This window comes from Natrix helvetica (genome assembly GCF_964273705.1).
Source record: "Natrix helvetica genome assembly, chromosome: 1".
In the NCBI taxonomy this organism is placed as follows: Eukaryota; Metazoa; Chordata; class Lepidosauria; order Squamata; family Natricidae; genus Natrix; species Natrix helvetica.
The window spans coordinates 60,462,038-60,478,565 of NC_138548.1; the positions used below are offsets into that span (position 1 = coordinate 60,462,038).

Genomic DNA, 16,528 nt, shown 5'->3' on the forward strand with positions numbered 1-16,528 from the left:
TTATAGCCATATGCATTCATCTCCTGAGCTCAAGGCATATGGTACAATATGGCTCTGGGGCTGAAGATAGGTGTGAATGAGCTCTGTTTTTTCTTTAAAAATAAGATACACCTAAATTCAAGATGAACTTGGGGCTCTTAGTGGAGGCGAATTGCAGTATAATTGGACTCAGAGGATGCACTACTTGATAGTATTTCTTCAATGAGACTAGCAACTTCACCCATTTTGAGGCAAAAGAAAAATAAGGTGAAGGCCACTGGCTCCTCTTTAGCTTTTAACTGATTGTTGTTTTGCCAAGGGAAGTTTCTGCCTGCAGCTATTCTATGTCATCTAAATAGTATGACAGGATTTAGGTTCGTTGGAGGACTAAAACATTTGGTGGTTTAAAGCCTTTTCTTCTTCTCATCTGCCAATTCTTGTCAAGGGCCAACAATTGAAAAGGTCTTCTCATAACATCCAATTTTGACCTTCATGTATTCCCTTGACCTCTTTTTACGTTGGTGCCTAAAGCAGATTCCCTTAACTTGCTTGTGGAAGGGCAGTTCTTTGGACTTGTTTGGGGTTGTTTGAGGGTAGCAATTTTGTCCTGTTTAAAAACAAGTTTATCTCAGAAATTTCAGGTGTTGCTCTCATATTTCTCTCCTGCCCTTTCCTTCCCTTCCCTTCTTTGGCATTCAGCATTTATGGTACACCACATTTATTAATTACTTATTTTTTCCATATGCATATGTATGGAAGAGAAAGACAGATAGACATTTTATTTTGACTACAATGTTCTGACGTTGCAATAAATTGACTGAAAGCTTGAAAGCTTGAAAGCTTCGAAAATTCAGTCAGATCTTTTTTTTTTTGAAGAAGTGGCAGACATTTGCTATTTGGGTTATAGTGTTTTGTAAACAAGGTAAAGTTGACCAGATTGATGCATTAATCAAAATGAATTTTTGCTTTTGTGTATTCATGTTTCAGATATAATTCAATGCTAAACTGCAAAGATAAGCAAGAAGGTGGAAACATGTGGACTTTTCCATCAAAACTATGGTTTTGAGACTTCAGTTTTATGCAAATACTTTTGAATGTATGATTAGTTTAAGACTGAGAATAAGGAATAGGGGAATCTTTCTTTAAAGTTTTACTCTATTAGGATATCTCAGTTTATAAATTTATTTTAAAAAGTTTAATAATAAAGAATTATTATTATTATTATTATTATTATTGTAACAACAACAACAACAACAACAACAATAATAAGTATAATCTATTGTTAACAGATTAGCTGACTGCATTTCTGAGGGAAAAAATGAAGATGGAGGTATTGGGAAATGTGTTTCTTTCTATAAACTTAATACTTTTACTATTTACATTTACAGTTGCCATCTTCTTGGGTTAAGCCAAGGCATATTTAGGATTATATTATAAATCATTGATTCTCATGCTTTTTTAAAAAAAATACAGTTTTAAGAAAAAGAAACAGAGGCAATATTAAAATAAGTACCCTGTCAGGGTTAACCAATTCTAAAAAGCACTAGTAAGAGATCTAAAGAAGACAGAAGGTTCATGCAATAATAGCAAAACTGCATGGATTAAATATTCTTTTTGAAGGATTCTTAAAGGCCTAATAACCTCTTCCTTCACTAATGTATTCCCTGAAAATAAAGCAAATGAAAGAGTGCAATTTGCTGGTTGTAAATTATTTTGTTTCACCTGGGTTAATATAATTACAAAAGAACATTTTGGCATTTTACTCTACCTTAACACATGGGAAATAAGTTTTAGGGAAGGAAGTATCTCTCTAATGGCAATTTTTCATAGTAGTATGAAGAATTGTGAACACAGGCCAACCAACCTCACACACGAAGTCACAACAGTGGTGCAATTAAAGATAAAAAAGCTGACTGGGAATTATGAGCGTTTAGTGAAACACTTGTGGAAATGAATAGATTGGGGAAGAGTCCTTTGGAGAACGGGGTAACCAATCTGATTCTACACCTAACCCATTCTGCAAAAATAAAATAGCTTTGCAAGTAACCTTTTACATTATTTATACATTGCAGTTTCTAAAAGCAAACCACTGGATTTATTTTAGTTTTTATAGTACTACTATTGTTTAACCCATGGTTAAGCTACATAGTAATAAGATATGATTATAGGATATGATTATATCAATAGTACAAAATTTAATTCAATAGTTTGCTGTATATTGTATGCGCAAAAAACAAATCTAATTCTATTTCTGAATTTTGTTTAGAGAAGGAATAGAAAGAGAAATGTAGAAATTCTTATATAAAATAAAATGAATCAGTACAATTTCAAGATTTGTTTTTTTAAAAAAACATTTTCGCCCTGGTAAAGCTGTTCTTAGAAATCAAAGAAAAACGTCTAAACAGAGAGTTGTGTTTTATAAGAAGGAAGTAATTTAATTCAGTTTGAAGAGGAGATGAAAAAATCTTGTAACAAATTGTGTCTTTTAAAAAAAACAAGCATTCCATACAATACAATGTTTCTTTAGGTTACAAATGACTTTGAAACTTTGAACATATTGCGCATTTTGGTTCACTAGATAGTAAACATGAAAAAAATGAGATCAGTTGATATAAGGTATCACATAAACACTAGTTTTCAAAAGCCCTCATTACACCAGGAAAAAAAGGGCGGGGGGAGGTGCAGGATTTACTACTTTCACAAGAATAAGGATGAGGCAGAGTGATTCCCAGGTTGTCCTAATATGAAAATACTGTTAATTTAACGAGAGAGAGAGAGAGAGAGAGAGAGAGAGAGAGAGAGAGAGAGAGAGAGAGAGAGGAGAGAGAGGAGAGAGAGGGAGAGAGCTCTGCATTTAGTACCACAGTTGAACACTTAGCTGTTAATATCGTTTTTCTTTTTACATTCACAAAACTGGCAGAGGAAACATGAAAAGGAATACTGACTCTTTAATCTCTTCTTCTCCACCTAAAGCCCAAGGCAAGCTGACAGAGTAACTTCATTCTGGAAACAGTAGTGTGGTTTTTTTTAAAAAGAAAATTTCTGGATTACTTTTTCTTCTGCTTTTGAAAACTGTGGACTATAGGGGAATAAACCTGGCATTGACTTAAAACAAGAACAAGTATTTTTCATCTGAAAAGTTACAGTCCTTGATGCTTACAAGAAGGTCATTTTCAAAACCCATGGGGAAAATAGCATCACAGATAGAGTGCACTAAGTGCCTCACTTGCTTGAAACAGAGACAGCATTTTTAAAATATCAGCTTTCAGAATTATCTGTGTCTTTGATGACATTTTTACTACAAATTCTGCAATTAAGTTAAATAGCAAAGACTGCTGGAGATTATTTAGCAAACTCTTAGGATGTTTAAATAGAATTATGCATCCAATGAATCATGTAACACTCACTGGCTCTCCAAAAACAGATTGGATAAGTAGGAATGGATGGGTGGGTGGGTGGGTGGGTGAGTGGATGGATGGATGGAAGAAAGGAATTATAGTTTTTCCTCTGACACATTCTCACAGAATCTTTAGTTTAAAGAATCCATCTAAATATAAATCTGGCTTCACTGAAGGAAATCATTCATATTTTTTGCACTGGTTTTCATTCACATCTTCCCCAAGAAACCTTTGACCAAATGATACTTATTTGGTACCATGACTAAAATTTCCATTTTTAACAAGAAATCCTGCTAAATAATTATTTTTAAAAAATCAAAGTTCATTACTTTTTATTTATATTCTAATGTAACTATGTGCACAGTAGATACTTTTATGTATTTATATTTAATGTGATTTATACTTACAAATTATCTCTTTCTTCTTAATTGCTTCATAATTAACACAGCATCCACCAGGTAACACACACACACACACACACACACCATGATAAATATTTTAAAAACACCGATATGTCTTGTTTAGAGTTCTTCATTTCATAGACTGTGTTCATTATTATTACTAGTCTGGTTTTTATTATTATACTTATTTCCATTTTCTATTTCTATATCTCTATTTTGTTATGAGGATATGCAATGTATGTGTAACAAAATGTAAAATACCAGGTATTTGAGAGCATGCTATCAAATAGAATAATTAGATGTTGGAATATCTAAGGAAAAAAAAGAAGCTACATTTTTCCATTCAGCAATACTATATGCATTAAATAATTCAGAATGGAACAGGCAGAATTGTAGATACAGCAACATGATTTTAGATCATGATTCTACACTGAAATTAATGGGGTTCACAATGAATCTTACATGAACTTGGCACCAAGATTTTATATATATACATGTTTAAAAGTTCAAACAGATGCTGCAACTATTGCACAGATATTCTGATATATTATATATAAAGATATTCTTTATACATACACTATATTGCCAAAAGTATTCGCTTACCTGCCTTTACTTGCATATGAGCTTACTGTAAGTGACATCCCATTCCTAATCCATTGGGTTCAATATGACGTCGGTCCACCCTTTGCAGCTATAACAGCTTCAACTCTTCTGGGAAGATTTAGGAGTGTGTTTATGGGAATTTTTGACCATTCTTCCAGAAGTGCATTTGTCAGGTCATACACTGATGTTGGACGAGTTTACATGGCCTACCACTTTGTGGCTGAGTTGCTGTCATTCCCAAACACTTCCACGTTCTTATAATACAGCTGACAGTTGACTGTGGAATATTTAGGAGTGAGGAAATTTCACAACTGGATTTGTTGCACAGGTGGCATCCTATCACAGTTCCACGCTGGAATTCACTGAGCTCCTGAGAGCGACCTATTCTTTCACAAATGTTTGTAAAAACAGTCTGCATGCCTAGGTACTTGATTTTATACATCTGTGGCCATGGAAGTGATTGGACCACCTGATTCTGATTATTTGGATGGGTGAGTGAATACTTTTGTCAATATAGTGTATATACACATATAATATAAAGCTAGGTGAGAATTTTAAATAAGGACATGTCTCTCTATAAAATGCGTTTTAAATATTCTAGAACATTTATGTTTTCTCATGTTCAATGACTCTCATATCTTTCAAAGTGACACACCAGTTAATTATAAATACATTTCATTGGTTTTTATTGGCCTGATCCAAGTAAGACTAATTCTAGATTCAACCTCAATTCCTTGATTTTAATGAATTAACTAAGCATGATTAAACTGAATCCAAACCATACAATATCGCATTTGACATGCTAACAGACACAAATATTAAAAACTAAGAAATTATATAACATAATGGGAATTAACTAATTTTCACTTAAGTAGAGAAGAATTAGAATTATGTGATAGAGATTAAAACATCTAATACTATCTCAATAGCACTTCCAAATTGGCTGACATTAGAAATTTACATAAATTAGACATAAACATTTTAATATTTTAACTGAGTTAGTTACTCTTTCATTGGTAAAGTTTAGACTTAATTTATGTTTATTCATTATTCTGTTTGTGAATTCTGGAAACATTTGTAGAATGTTGAATTGGGACAAGGTAGTATCAGATTCAATTCCTCATTTTGCTGTGGAGGTCAGAGGGCAACTTTGGAACAGTCCCTATTTAGAGTTATATTCAAAGGCTGCAAGACTGCAAGTTAGTTTTCACACACAAGCTTTGACTTCTCAGTCTGGCAGTCACCCACACCTTGGGAAATACACGGACATTGCTTCAGATGGCAAAATCTCTGGAGCTGGAAATGGTTTCAAGAACGTCTCATGATGCTTTTTGATTTGAGACTGCAGTACTGCAACATCTGGCATTACAGATCTATGTTAGAGCTGAATATATGCAGGTTAATTGAACAGTGCAACTTTTTTTGCCATTCCTCCTCCTGTAATTTATATTTGTTTTCCATTGTTGGGCTGGCTTTAAAGTTAGCATGTTCAAACACCATCTAAACACAAGACACAGTATCAAATAATATCAAAGCAATCTCTTTTGCTTTGGTGATTATCATCAACTTGTACAACAGTTGACATTCATTTGTATATTTTAGCATTTCACAGAATGCTATACCTTGACTAGAATAAGTTTGATTTCTTTTATGATTGAGGATATTAAGCACTACAAAAGCACAGAAATTTCAGACTGATTAGGATTAGAATTCCTCTGTATCCAAAGGCTTTGTTTTTCTCCCTACAGTTTTACTAATTATGTGCTACTTGACTTTGTGTAATTTTTCCCTATTATGATAAGCAAAACTTGTGAAGTGAGATTTTGCCGTTGAGAATGATCAGCTATTCCATCTATTTTAAATAGTAAATGTAAGATTATTAAAAGATATGTATTCATTTAAATGTGTGTATCTGTGAGCGTCCATGACTGTATCTATACACGCACAAAGGTATAACTTTAAAAGACTGGTTTTTTTATCTTGGAAATTGAACCAGCAAACAGTAATAACTGAATAGAAATTTTCAAATGAATGTACACAAAAGCCATTGTGTATTTGTAACTGACTGCAGAGGGGGAAAAACGCCTCAATATTGAAGGGCAAAATTCTTTTGAAAATGAGAAGCAGCATGAATAAAGTGATAGTAAAGCTGCTTTTTTTAAAAAAAAATCTGGATTGTTTCAGCTATTGGAAAATAAATTAGAGCATATAAGAGAGAATGCTCCCAAATGTAGTCATCAGAGACCTTTGCTTTATGGAAAACAAACTGCTCAGGCTGCTGTTCTTAAGGAATTGTATTTCTCATGGCTGTAAATCAAGTCCAGAAGAAATGGGATGACGTTTTCTGAGCAATAGCTGAGGGTGACAAGCATCTTTTTGTCAGTGTCAGGTTTATGAATTTAGACCTCAATTAAGATTCCAAAATGAAAAAGCACATACTATATCTGTAGCTACACAATCGAGTGACAGTTCCCAAAAGCAATATATATCCATTTTGAAAATCCTGATATATCATCCTATATTTGTCCAGAAGTATATTCATAACATTCTCTAGAGGTCTTAACTCCTCTACGTCCTGCTTGGATTTCCAGTCAGAAAATGTTTGGTATTATTCTTAATAGTGAATGTTACTATTTTTTTCCAATTAATTGAGGAGATATATGCTTCTATATTATGTGACAACCTTTTATTTTTTGAGTAGTAAATGGACTTGCTAAATCAAAACAAGGCAACAATATCACCTAATACCCAAATAGGGTTAGAATAGTTTTTTTCATATATTAGTGGAAAGAAATATGTTTATTACTTTTTCCCCTTTTTTACTGATATTGGTGTGCAGAATTAAAAGGAAGTTTAAGTGGACTCTTTACATGGAGTGGATGATAAGGCCCCAGTCTTCAAACAGCTTGCTTCACAGTAAATCCCAATTTATTTATGATTATCCAGTGGGAGCACTTATTATTGAAATGAAACAACAGTGACATGCACAACCTCCGTTATATCAGGAAGAATTGCATGCAAATCAATTCTACTATTTGGACAGGTAAATGTGATGCTAGGAACCTACAAATTATATTAGTGAAATGTCTCAAAGGCTTAGCAAAACATTTAAGTTGCATCATAAGTAGATGTATGCATACATAGGCATACACACACTATCTAGAAAACCATACATCAAGCAATAATTAATACTGCAATTGTTAAAGCTATGCTATCACTTTTTTGAAAAAATAAGCACATTTATTTATACTCAGGATTTAAGATGGAGATTCACTGGCAGATTGTATATTGCTAGGGCTTTGCCAGTTACATTACATAGAATAGAAGATGAACAATGAAAGTATATGTCCATCAGCAGAATACAAGCATTTAAAACACAGATTTAAAGACAATTACTTAAAACTTTATGTACTAAATATATAGGAAATGAGACCATTTACCATCCAATAGACAAAGATAGAAAAATTATAAATATCACCAAGAAAATGAATATTGGGAACATATGACAAGCAATGAGAAATGCAAATTGCTTCAATTAATTATAAGATTTAAAACAAATGCAGAGAAATGCAGAGTTGGAAGATAATGCATATACTGGCTAAAAAATCTAAATATGCAGTTCGGCAAAAATAGAATGTCTTTTTTTTTCAGACAATAACAGGAAAAGAACAAATAAAGTTGATTATTGACAACCTCTAGTAGGAGACACTACTAAAAGATTAGATAGACAGAAAGGCAGACAGATACCACCCAGCTAACTATTTTATAGGCTTTCTGAACTAATGGGTATTTTTCTTTCTCAAATGGTTATCCTTATGATGTATTGCATTACAAATCCCAGAATTTCTAGTTAATACAACTGCTGATACTTTTTTCTATAAATACATAGCCTTATTTTGGAGCACAGTCCATGTCAACCTGAGAAAATAATAAGGAGCAAGCAGATGAGTCCTTCCATTGCTTGCAAAAGGAATGAATTAATTTAGATGATGTTAAAGGCGGATTTACATTTCCTTTGAGCTGAATTGGGGGGGGGGAGGTTGCAGAGGATCCTCCAAATCCACAGACCCTTCTGGGACCTTCGTCCCTGACCCCCAATTTCCTTTTCACCCACCCTTCTTTCTAGCTGCAGAGGCAAGTAGACAGACCGCTGGGGAAAACGATGTTAGATTTCTACCCCTGAAGTTGAAGTCTACTATCTTATTTCAAGGGAGGTAATCCATTACATTTAAGTCCTATGGTTTTTTATTTTAACAAATGAAAGGAAAGGAAGGAAAACAGAGATCATTTCATTGTAAGGATATTGCAAAGTGGTGTGGTTCCATCCTTTGAATGCTCTGCCAAGGAGTTTGATTCTTCTTCTGCTAGTTCTTAAAATCCCATTACATTAGAACATTTTATAGAAGACAAAAGATGTCTTAGATTTGGATTCCTTCTAGCTTTATAACAACTTTTCTGCTCTTTTGTTGTTGTTGTAATCAATGCATATTATTGAAGGACTCTATACATTAATGCAGGGCTGTCAAACTCCCAGCCTGCAGGCTGGATGCATCACACGCTGGACATGCCCAAGTCCGGTTTAGCGAAGGGGAAAAAAAGTTCTGATACATCATGTGACACCACCATGATGATGTGAGTTTGACACCCCTGCATTAATATGTTTTTTTTTAAAAATGTTAATTAAAAAAACTTGGATCAAATGTGACTGTGTATGTAAAATTTGTGTTTTATTGTTCTTATTATTTTCTTGTTTTGCTGTCTTGCCATCGAATATCTCAAGATAGGGGTTGTTTGGATAAATAAAGGAAATAAATAAATAAAATATAGAAACAGAAATATGAGCATAAATATAAGAAAGGTTAGAAAGAAATGGAGGCAAGATTATTGACTGCAACAACTGGAGAATGGGCTTTTAAAAATGCAGAAAATGTATGGAAAATGGCACCTTAGTACTCTGATAGAAAGCATCACGAAAGGGGTTTAATGTAAACAGAGCATTGTGATACAGTCATAGAGAACTATGATATAGTCATAGTTATAACATCATAATTCAGTGTGGAATGTAAAAACACAGACCATTAAATAAAAAAGCAAGAAAAAGTTTAACTTGAATATGGTTAAATAAGAGAAACAGGATAGGTCTCAAAGTACTAAAATTATGAGAAATTCTTCTAATGCTAAAAAACCAATAGTCATTTATTTATTTATTAAATATGGTTTCTGATGAAAAATTGATTAGGAAGTATTGCAGGTATTAACGAAGATAATTAGCTGTTAACAAGGCTGGTTGGAAGCTGGGGTTATCAATTCCAATAATAAATCTAAATTCCATTAAAATCCTTTAAGTATATGATTGATTCAGACTCTGATTTGGCAATTCTGAAAATCTTTTGTTTTGCTGAATTCAGAAGCTGAATTGAAGTCTTTCTATTTCCCAGAGTCAGCAATGATTTTTTTTTACTTTGGCAGAATTGGATAAACTTTTCAGCAACAAGTTTCAGAGTGCATGATTAAACTATACTCAAACAGATTCAACAAAATTTGTGACTAGGGGTTGTTCTTTTAAAAATAGGAAATTGCTGAACTGTTTTTTTTTAAAGGAAGGTATTTATTACATTGGCAAAATTGCCTTTCCTAATGGAATCATGCTTTCATATTTCTTAAAGTATTTCTTGTTTCTAACAGATCCTAATATTTGTTAGGAAATTGGTCTACATGGCAGAGTTAGCCTCATCTAACAAGCTTTCAAGATTTCAGGTAGAAAGATCTGGGCTTAGTGGAAGAAGACTTTTTAATCAGTAAAAAAAATAATTTGGTTTTTTCCATGTCTTGATGGGCTTCTTTCAATAAACATGTTTAAGTGAGAGTTATGATAACTAGAACAGAATACAACTTTTGGGTGCACTAATCAACTAGCACCAAAGCCATATGAAGCATACCAGAATAGAAGCAGGTAATACAACTGGGATATACTTGAGGGCAGAGGCAGAATGCTTTGGACATTCAACATTTCCAAAACCATGTTAGATATGTTCCTTGCGCCTCAAGAGCCTGGCAATAAATAAATCCAGCACCAACCCCTGTTTCCCATGCTATGTTTCCCATGCTTAACAATTGCAGTAGCTCTTTCTTTCCTCAGTGGCCAGTTTGCCTAATGGATAGTTGAAGATGGTATCAAGGCAAAAGGATTTGCTTCCTAATGATAGCTGGACCACTTCTGATTGGCAAACAAGGTCAGCCATGCACTGTGACATCACAATGTAAACCCTGCCCCTTTGGTTTCTGCATCACAATGCTATATGCAAGTATACAAGAGGCAGGGCCTGCATCATGATTCATTTGCCTACTTTGACCACAAAACTGGGGACAGTTTTGCTGCACTCTCTCCATCCTTAGGTAGGACAATATTATTTTATTCTGTTGACCTGCTCTAACCACAATGGGTTTTGGGTCTATCCCCCATTAAGGTAACTTTTAACATGTCAATACAATTAATTGCTTTATTTTTGTTATGCTATGTCACATGAACAGATGGCTGTCCTGACTTCAATTTTTATTTCAAGACTTCTCATGCGCAAAAACAATCTCTTCACATTGTGTGTGATCACAGTTACAGTTTGATTTGAACTTATCATGGCTTACATTTGAACATTCACCAATTGCCTTTCGTGACAGAGGAAAATATGGATGTTATAACTGAATCATCTGGAAATAAAATAAAAGAGAGAATACAGAGGCCCACAGATTGGAATACAAGAATTAGTTCAGTTGCACATTGTAACAGTAAGGTGGTATTTTTTATAAGAACAGAGCACTTACGGTCTAAATGACTGTGCCTGATCCCTTCCACATCTTCAGCATGAATGAAGTGGTAACATCTTTTCCCTACAATATCTACAGGGGTCAGATCCATGTAATCGCTAATCCTGTAAAGGAAAAATAAAGCCTATAAGCCAAGAGAGGAAGAAAATACAACAACAATGAAATGCTTTCCATTCTGATCCCAAACTTGTGTATCTGTCCTCAAAACCATCCTTTTAATGACAATTTTGTATTATTTTGTTGTGTTGCCTCAGAAGGTAGAATTAACCCCAACCCATAATTTAGTTTTATCTACCAAGAATAAAACCCTAAATGTAATTCCAAAAAGAGAGACCTGTAGCCCATGTATAACATTCTTGCTATTTGTTTTCTTTTATGTGTGAGTGTGTGTATGCATGTATTTGAGTACGTCTTGATTCTTGGTGATTATATGGACAAGTTGTAGCTGTTTTAGAACAATGCAGTTGTTTTAGAAGCATTTTCAGAAGTGGTTTAAATGCTCTTTTTATTTGGTTGTGTTTACTTCCTAAGACTGAGAGAGAATGACTGACCCAAAATTAGCCAGCAATTCTACTCTAGCATCTTAGGCCAGTTTGGCTTCTTTTGTTCTCAAATAAACACATCTGTAATAAAACCCAAATCAAGCTAAGATTCCCTCCCCCCTCCCTCTGCTGAAGTCAATCCATTTGTTTTAACAAATGCAATCCCAAATTATCTATAGGTCCATATTTAACAACATCCACAAAGAAGAATTCCTTAAAATACAAAGCTCATTAAAAGAGCAAGATAATTCAAGGTTATACAACAACATAAGAACATGTTATGCTTATGCAAAATGATTAGAGGCATCTTTCATTTCAGCAGATTGGTCCTCTATTGAGCATTTTCATGAAAAAAAGCTCTTCAACTGTTTCCTGGCACAGAGTCCAAACTGACATTTCAAGCAATATAATTTAAATGCCGAGACATACAGATGCCTGAGGGTGTTATCTTTTTTAGTCTTATTCAGCTGGGAGCTCTGCTTTCACTCCTAGCTCTTTTAACTGGGACTTTGTGGTTTACACTGTGCAGAAACTTTTAAATCCTTTCAGTAGCCTTTCCTGCTCTGTGCTGTGCTCTGCTTCTCTCTGTATGTGCGTTCCTCTTATTGATTGTCCAGATGTCAATGTCCTCAGGCATCTGTGTTAAAAAAAATCCTCTCAAATTGAAAATTAGGAGGGCGAATTAGCCTGGTCAGCTGGGTTCTTCCTTTTGTTTGGAAGATGTAACTCTTCGTTATGTTTTTAAAATGATGTTCTAACACTCACAAAATGTATTGGGACTATATGAGGACCTTTTGTCACCCACGTTCTGAGAAAATTCTTTGCAAGTTTGTTCTTGAGTGGCAGATGGGAAATACTGGGGATGAATTGGAGTTATCAGAGTACATGTAGGGTTCACACACTCCGAGGGATGGCATGGAGCTAGTCTCCAGGGTTACTCTGAGAGATAATACAAACTTAATTTGATTTTTGTAAAAATATAGCAAATTAGGGAGCCGCCTGTCAGGTTCTTTCGCTCCTCAAGAAAAATAAAAAAATATGCTACTGCTAGTATTTTCCTCCAAAATAGATAAATGGACTCCCCCCCCCCCCATTTTGGAACTAAAGATAAAGATGGAGACAGATGTAAAAGATGAGAAGTTGGGAACAATCTGCATAATATCCAGGTAGGCTATACCTCCATTTTATTCCCTGTATCATGGAAAAGAGGCAGGACCTACTATATCGCTCTTCTACTCTCTGCAATACTCAAGGTTACTGTGTAGCGTCTTAATATATATAAAGTTTTTTAACCTGTGGTCCCTAAATAGGGGTTCCAAGAATAGATTCCAGGGGTCTGACAAATCAAGTACAAAAGATGGTTTTTTCCCCTTCAATTTCCTTCCTATTACTTGAAAATTCTGTGGGGGGAAAATGTCAAATAATGCTTTTAGAAACTGCTTCTCCCCAAACAAGTGTAGGCAAAATACTGTTCATTGGCAAGCAAAATAATGGACATCATTGCGGTGTTAGGACCTCTTGAAGAACTGATGATAGGAATTAAAGTTGATACCATGTTTCTTTTGACCCCCGAAATAATTTCTTGGCCTTATTTTCAGGGAGGTCTTATTATTTTTGAGGTGCAGGAAGCGGCGAGTGTGGTCACCTCATGGTTGCTGCTGTGTTGCAATATTTTCAGGGAGGGCTTACTTTGGGGGGAAGGCTACATGCGCTCAAAAGCCCAATTGGGCTTATTATCTGGGGAGGTCTTATTTGGGGGGAATAGGGCAGGAATTAAGGAAAATATGTACTATTATTATGACTAGGAATATCTGTCTTTGTTTTCACCAAATCAGACTTAATTTTAAGATGCCAATTTAATTTTTCCAAGTATTGATTATAATTGCCTTCATACAGACTGGCTATTATAATATGGTTTAGTAATAATACTTGATGTTAAGTGGGTGAGGAAGTTGTGTGTTTTCAAGTGTGGTATAAAGAAATCAATCTTGTACGTATGTGTTTAGGTACAATTTTCTAAGATGGGTGTCTCAAAGGAGTCCTTAATCTAAAAGAAGAACTGCTATTGCACACATTTTCTTCTCTTCTTGTTGACTAAGTAACAGTTTTCTATGTGAGAAGAGCTGTGTTGAAATACTGTGATATTGTATTATATATTTATATTTATTTATGCCTGTAAAGCTGATGGTCATCTTTCTAGTACATGAATTCGGGATATTCTTGCATTTGATTAATATATTAATTTAGATTCTACTGTGTTAAGGCATTGTGACTCTGTGCACTTAACTGAACCAGCTGAAGATTGATATGATAACACTGACAATTCATTACAAATAGAGCTCCTGAGCATGTGATTTCATTCATTACACTGAGTTCTGCTGATTCACTGCTCATCTGTTTTCAGCACAGCCACTTATCTGATCTGTTGCAAGCATGTAGAAAAGCCATTCATAAATGGCTGCATTGAATCTTTTTAAGGCAAGATGACACTTTTATAGGTTGAATGCTGAAAGACTATACTTGTATTTAGATAACATATTCATATATAGGGAATTAGAAAAAGGGAAGCAGGATTGTTGTTCCTCAAGTGAATGGATCTTGTGCCCATTGGTAAAGGTGCCAAATGCGTATCCATTTTGAATGCACAGAATCGTTTACATGACCAAATACATGCATGTAGGTCAGGGACTGGAACCAAAGATACAACTTTCTCTTCTTTCCCCCAATAAGTATTCACTGTATTTGGCTGGTCATGAGAATAAAGTAACAGTTCATTTCACTAACAGTTCAGGTTCTCTTTAGAGAGGGAACTCGCCTTGCTAAAAGCTGATTTGCATTTTTACTAAGAAATGGAAAATGATTAATTTGGAGATTTCTAAAAATGTTTTAAAGGTTTTATGCATTTTATGTTGGAAATCCTTACATTGGTGGCCTTGTAATAAACTGTGGTTTCTAGGCTTCCATCCTCTTGCCTGTTGACAAGTACATCTAAATTATCATTTTTAGATGTACTTTTCAACAGACAAAAGGAAGGGAGCCTAAAAACCACAGTTTATCGCAAGGTCACCAATACTCCATGCTTTCTGAATTTCAACAGCAACTTCACACAAAAATAATTGCATCAGAACATGATATGGCAGGGTGAGAACCCACTGTAGTACCCAGCAAGCCAAGCAGCTGGAGAGCAGGTACCGACCTGAACAATTCAAGTAGAATGGATACCCACAATCATTTTTCACAAGATGTCTGAGCAACACAGTGGGGAGAGAAAGGAAGAAATAAGATACAAGACCACCCACGTGGCACACCCTGCTATACATCAAAAACATTGCAGAAGTTGTACAACGCAGCTTCCGAGATCTGCATGTGGCATCGCACTCTGCCTAGAGGCTACCATACAAGGACAAATTATGCATTGTGAAGATCGCTTGGAGATGGGAGATATTTCCAATGTAATGTGCCGAATCCCCTTGCATGGATTGTCCCTGTGACTATGTAGGACAGATGGGGAGGAAGCTAACCACCAGATTGCAAGAACACATGCGAGTGGTCAGACAAGGAGACCCAAACTCATTGGTAGCCTCACACTGCAATGAACAAGGACACACATTCAATTTTGCAGCTACCAACATTGTTGGTAGGCACAAAACAGCCAGGGAAGTGATTGAAGTCTAGGAAACAGGCCCCTCATTAGTTAATAGGAGTGCTGATTTACCACCAGCCTATCGAGTGCTTGGAAGACAAGGGCTGGGCAGCGTAAGCTAATAACAGCTAATGACTTAAAAGCCAGGCATCAACACACCCCAATCAACATCTAAAAAGCCACTTACAACAGGCACTATAAATACCATATGCAGAACAGCACACACTCTGCTAGAGAGAAGTTCCCTGAAGATGGGTTCCAGCAGGAATCTGAAAGCTCGGAAGACTAAACTTGGTCCTGGTGACTGACCCAGATTGGATCCTGCAACGTTATCCTGTGACATGTATATTTGCCTTCATTCGTAAACAATTTTTGCTTTTACTAAAGACGTTCCTGTTACTCTGATATACTAGATCATCTTTTCAAGGGCAATACTTCCGTCAATATGATCAAACATACATATCCACTGACTTAAGGCTGTTTCTTGAAAGGTTCAGTAAAGCAACAGATGTAGAATTCATTGGGCTAAACTGTTATTGCCAGCACTTTTGGTTTTAATAGAGAAAATAAAAGAAAGCATGTATGAAAAAAAAACCTTAGTAATATTTTGCAACTGATTAAATTCAATTTAAAACATCTGGAGTAGATCCATATTCTCATTCTGTCCTGCCTGTTTCCATTTTTTAACATTAAACTGAGCTGTGAACAAGAAAAACTGTGTGGCATTTCCAAATTTGCAATCAGTACTAATATTTCTCACTGCTGCTTCCTAGGAGTGGCAGTCAGAAACAGAGGATGGTTTTATTACTGAATCAGAGGAAATGTAAGATACCGGAAACATTATGTTGGCTCCAAGGAAAAGATTCTCAGGACAACATTTAGTCTGCTTCAGGAGGAACTCTGAAATTATACACAGTAGTATGTTTGTCTGAATAGAGGCTGCATACACTGTAGGGTGGGAGAAATAGATTCTTTATTTTCCTCATTCACTCTCATCTCTACTCTCCAGAGTATTAGCATTCCATTGTGGGAAATGCTAATCTGAAGAGTATCAGAGGAGTTTTGCAGTCAGAAAACTGACATTTAAATTGTGATTTTTCTTTCTAGTTAACTCCCTAGGCAACGATCAGTCAATCAGAT

The 16,528-nt window shown here is 35.1% G+C and overlaps 1 protein-coding gene across 7 annotated transcripts in view; it reads right to left on the reverse strand.

The window, feature by feature from the left end:
- The window catches only part of NPAS3 (neuronal PAS domain protein 3), a 785,079-nt gene that overhangs the window by 14,174 nt on the left and 754,377 nt on the right, over window positions 1–16,528 (reverse strand). For all 7 annotated transcript variants that reach the window (XM_081971246.1, XM_081971244.1, XM_081971249.1 and 4 more), the window contains one exon: window positions 11,201–11,307. In XM_081971246.1, coding sequence (XP_081827372.1) covers window positions 11,201–11,307 — 107 coding nt within the window. The remainder of the gene's footprint in view (window positions 1–11,200; window positions 11,308–16,528) is intronic.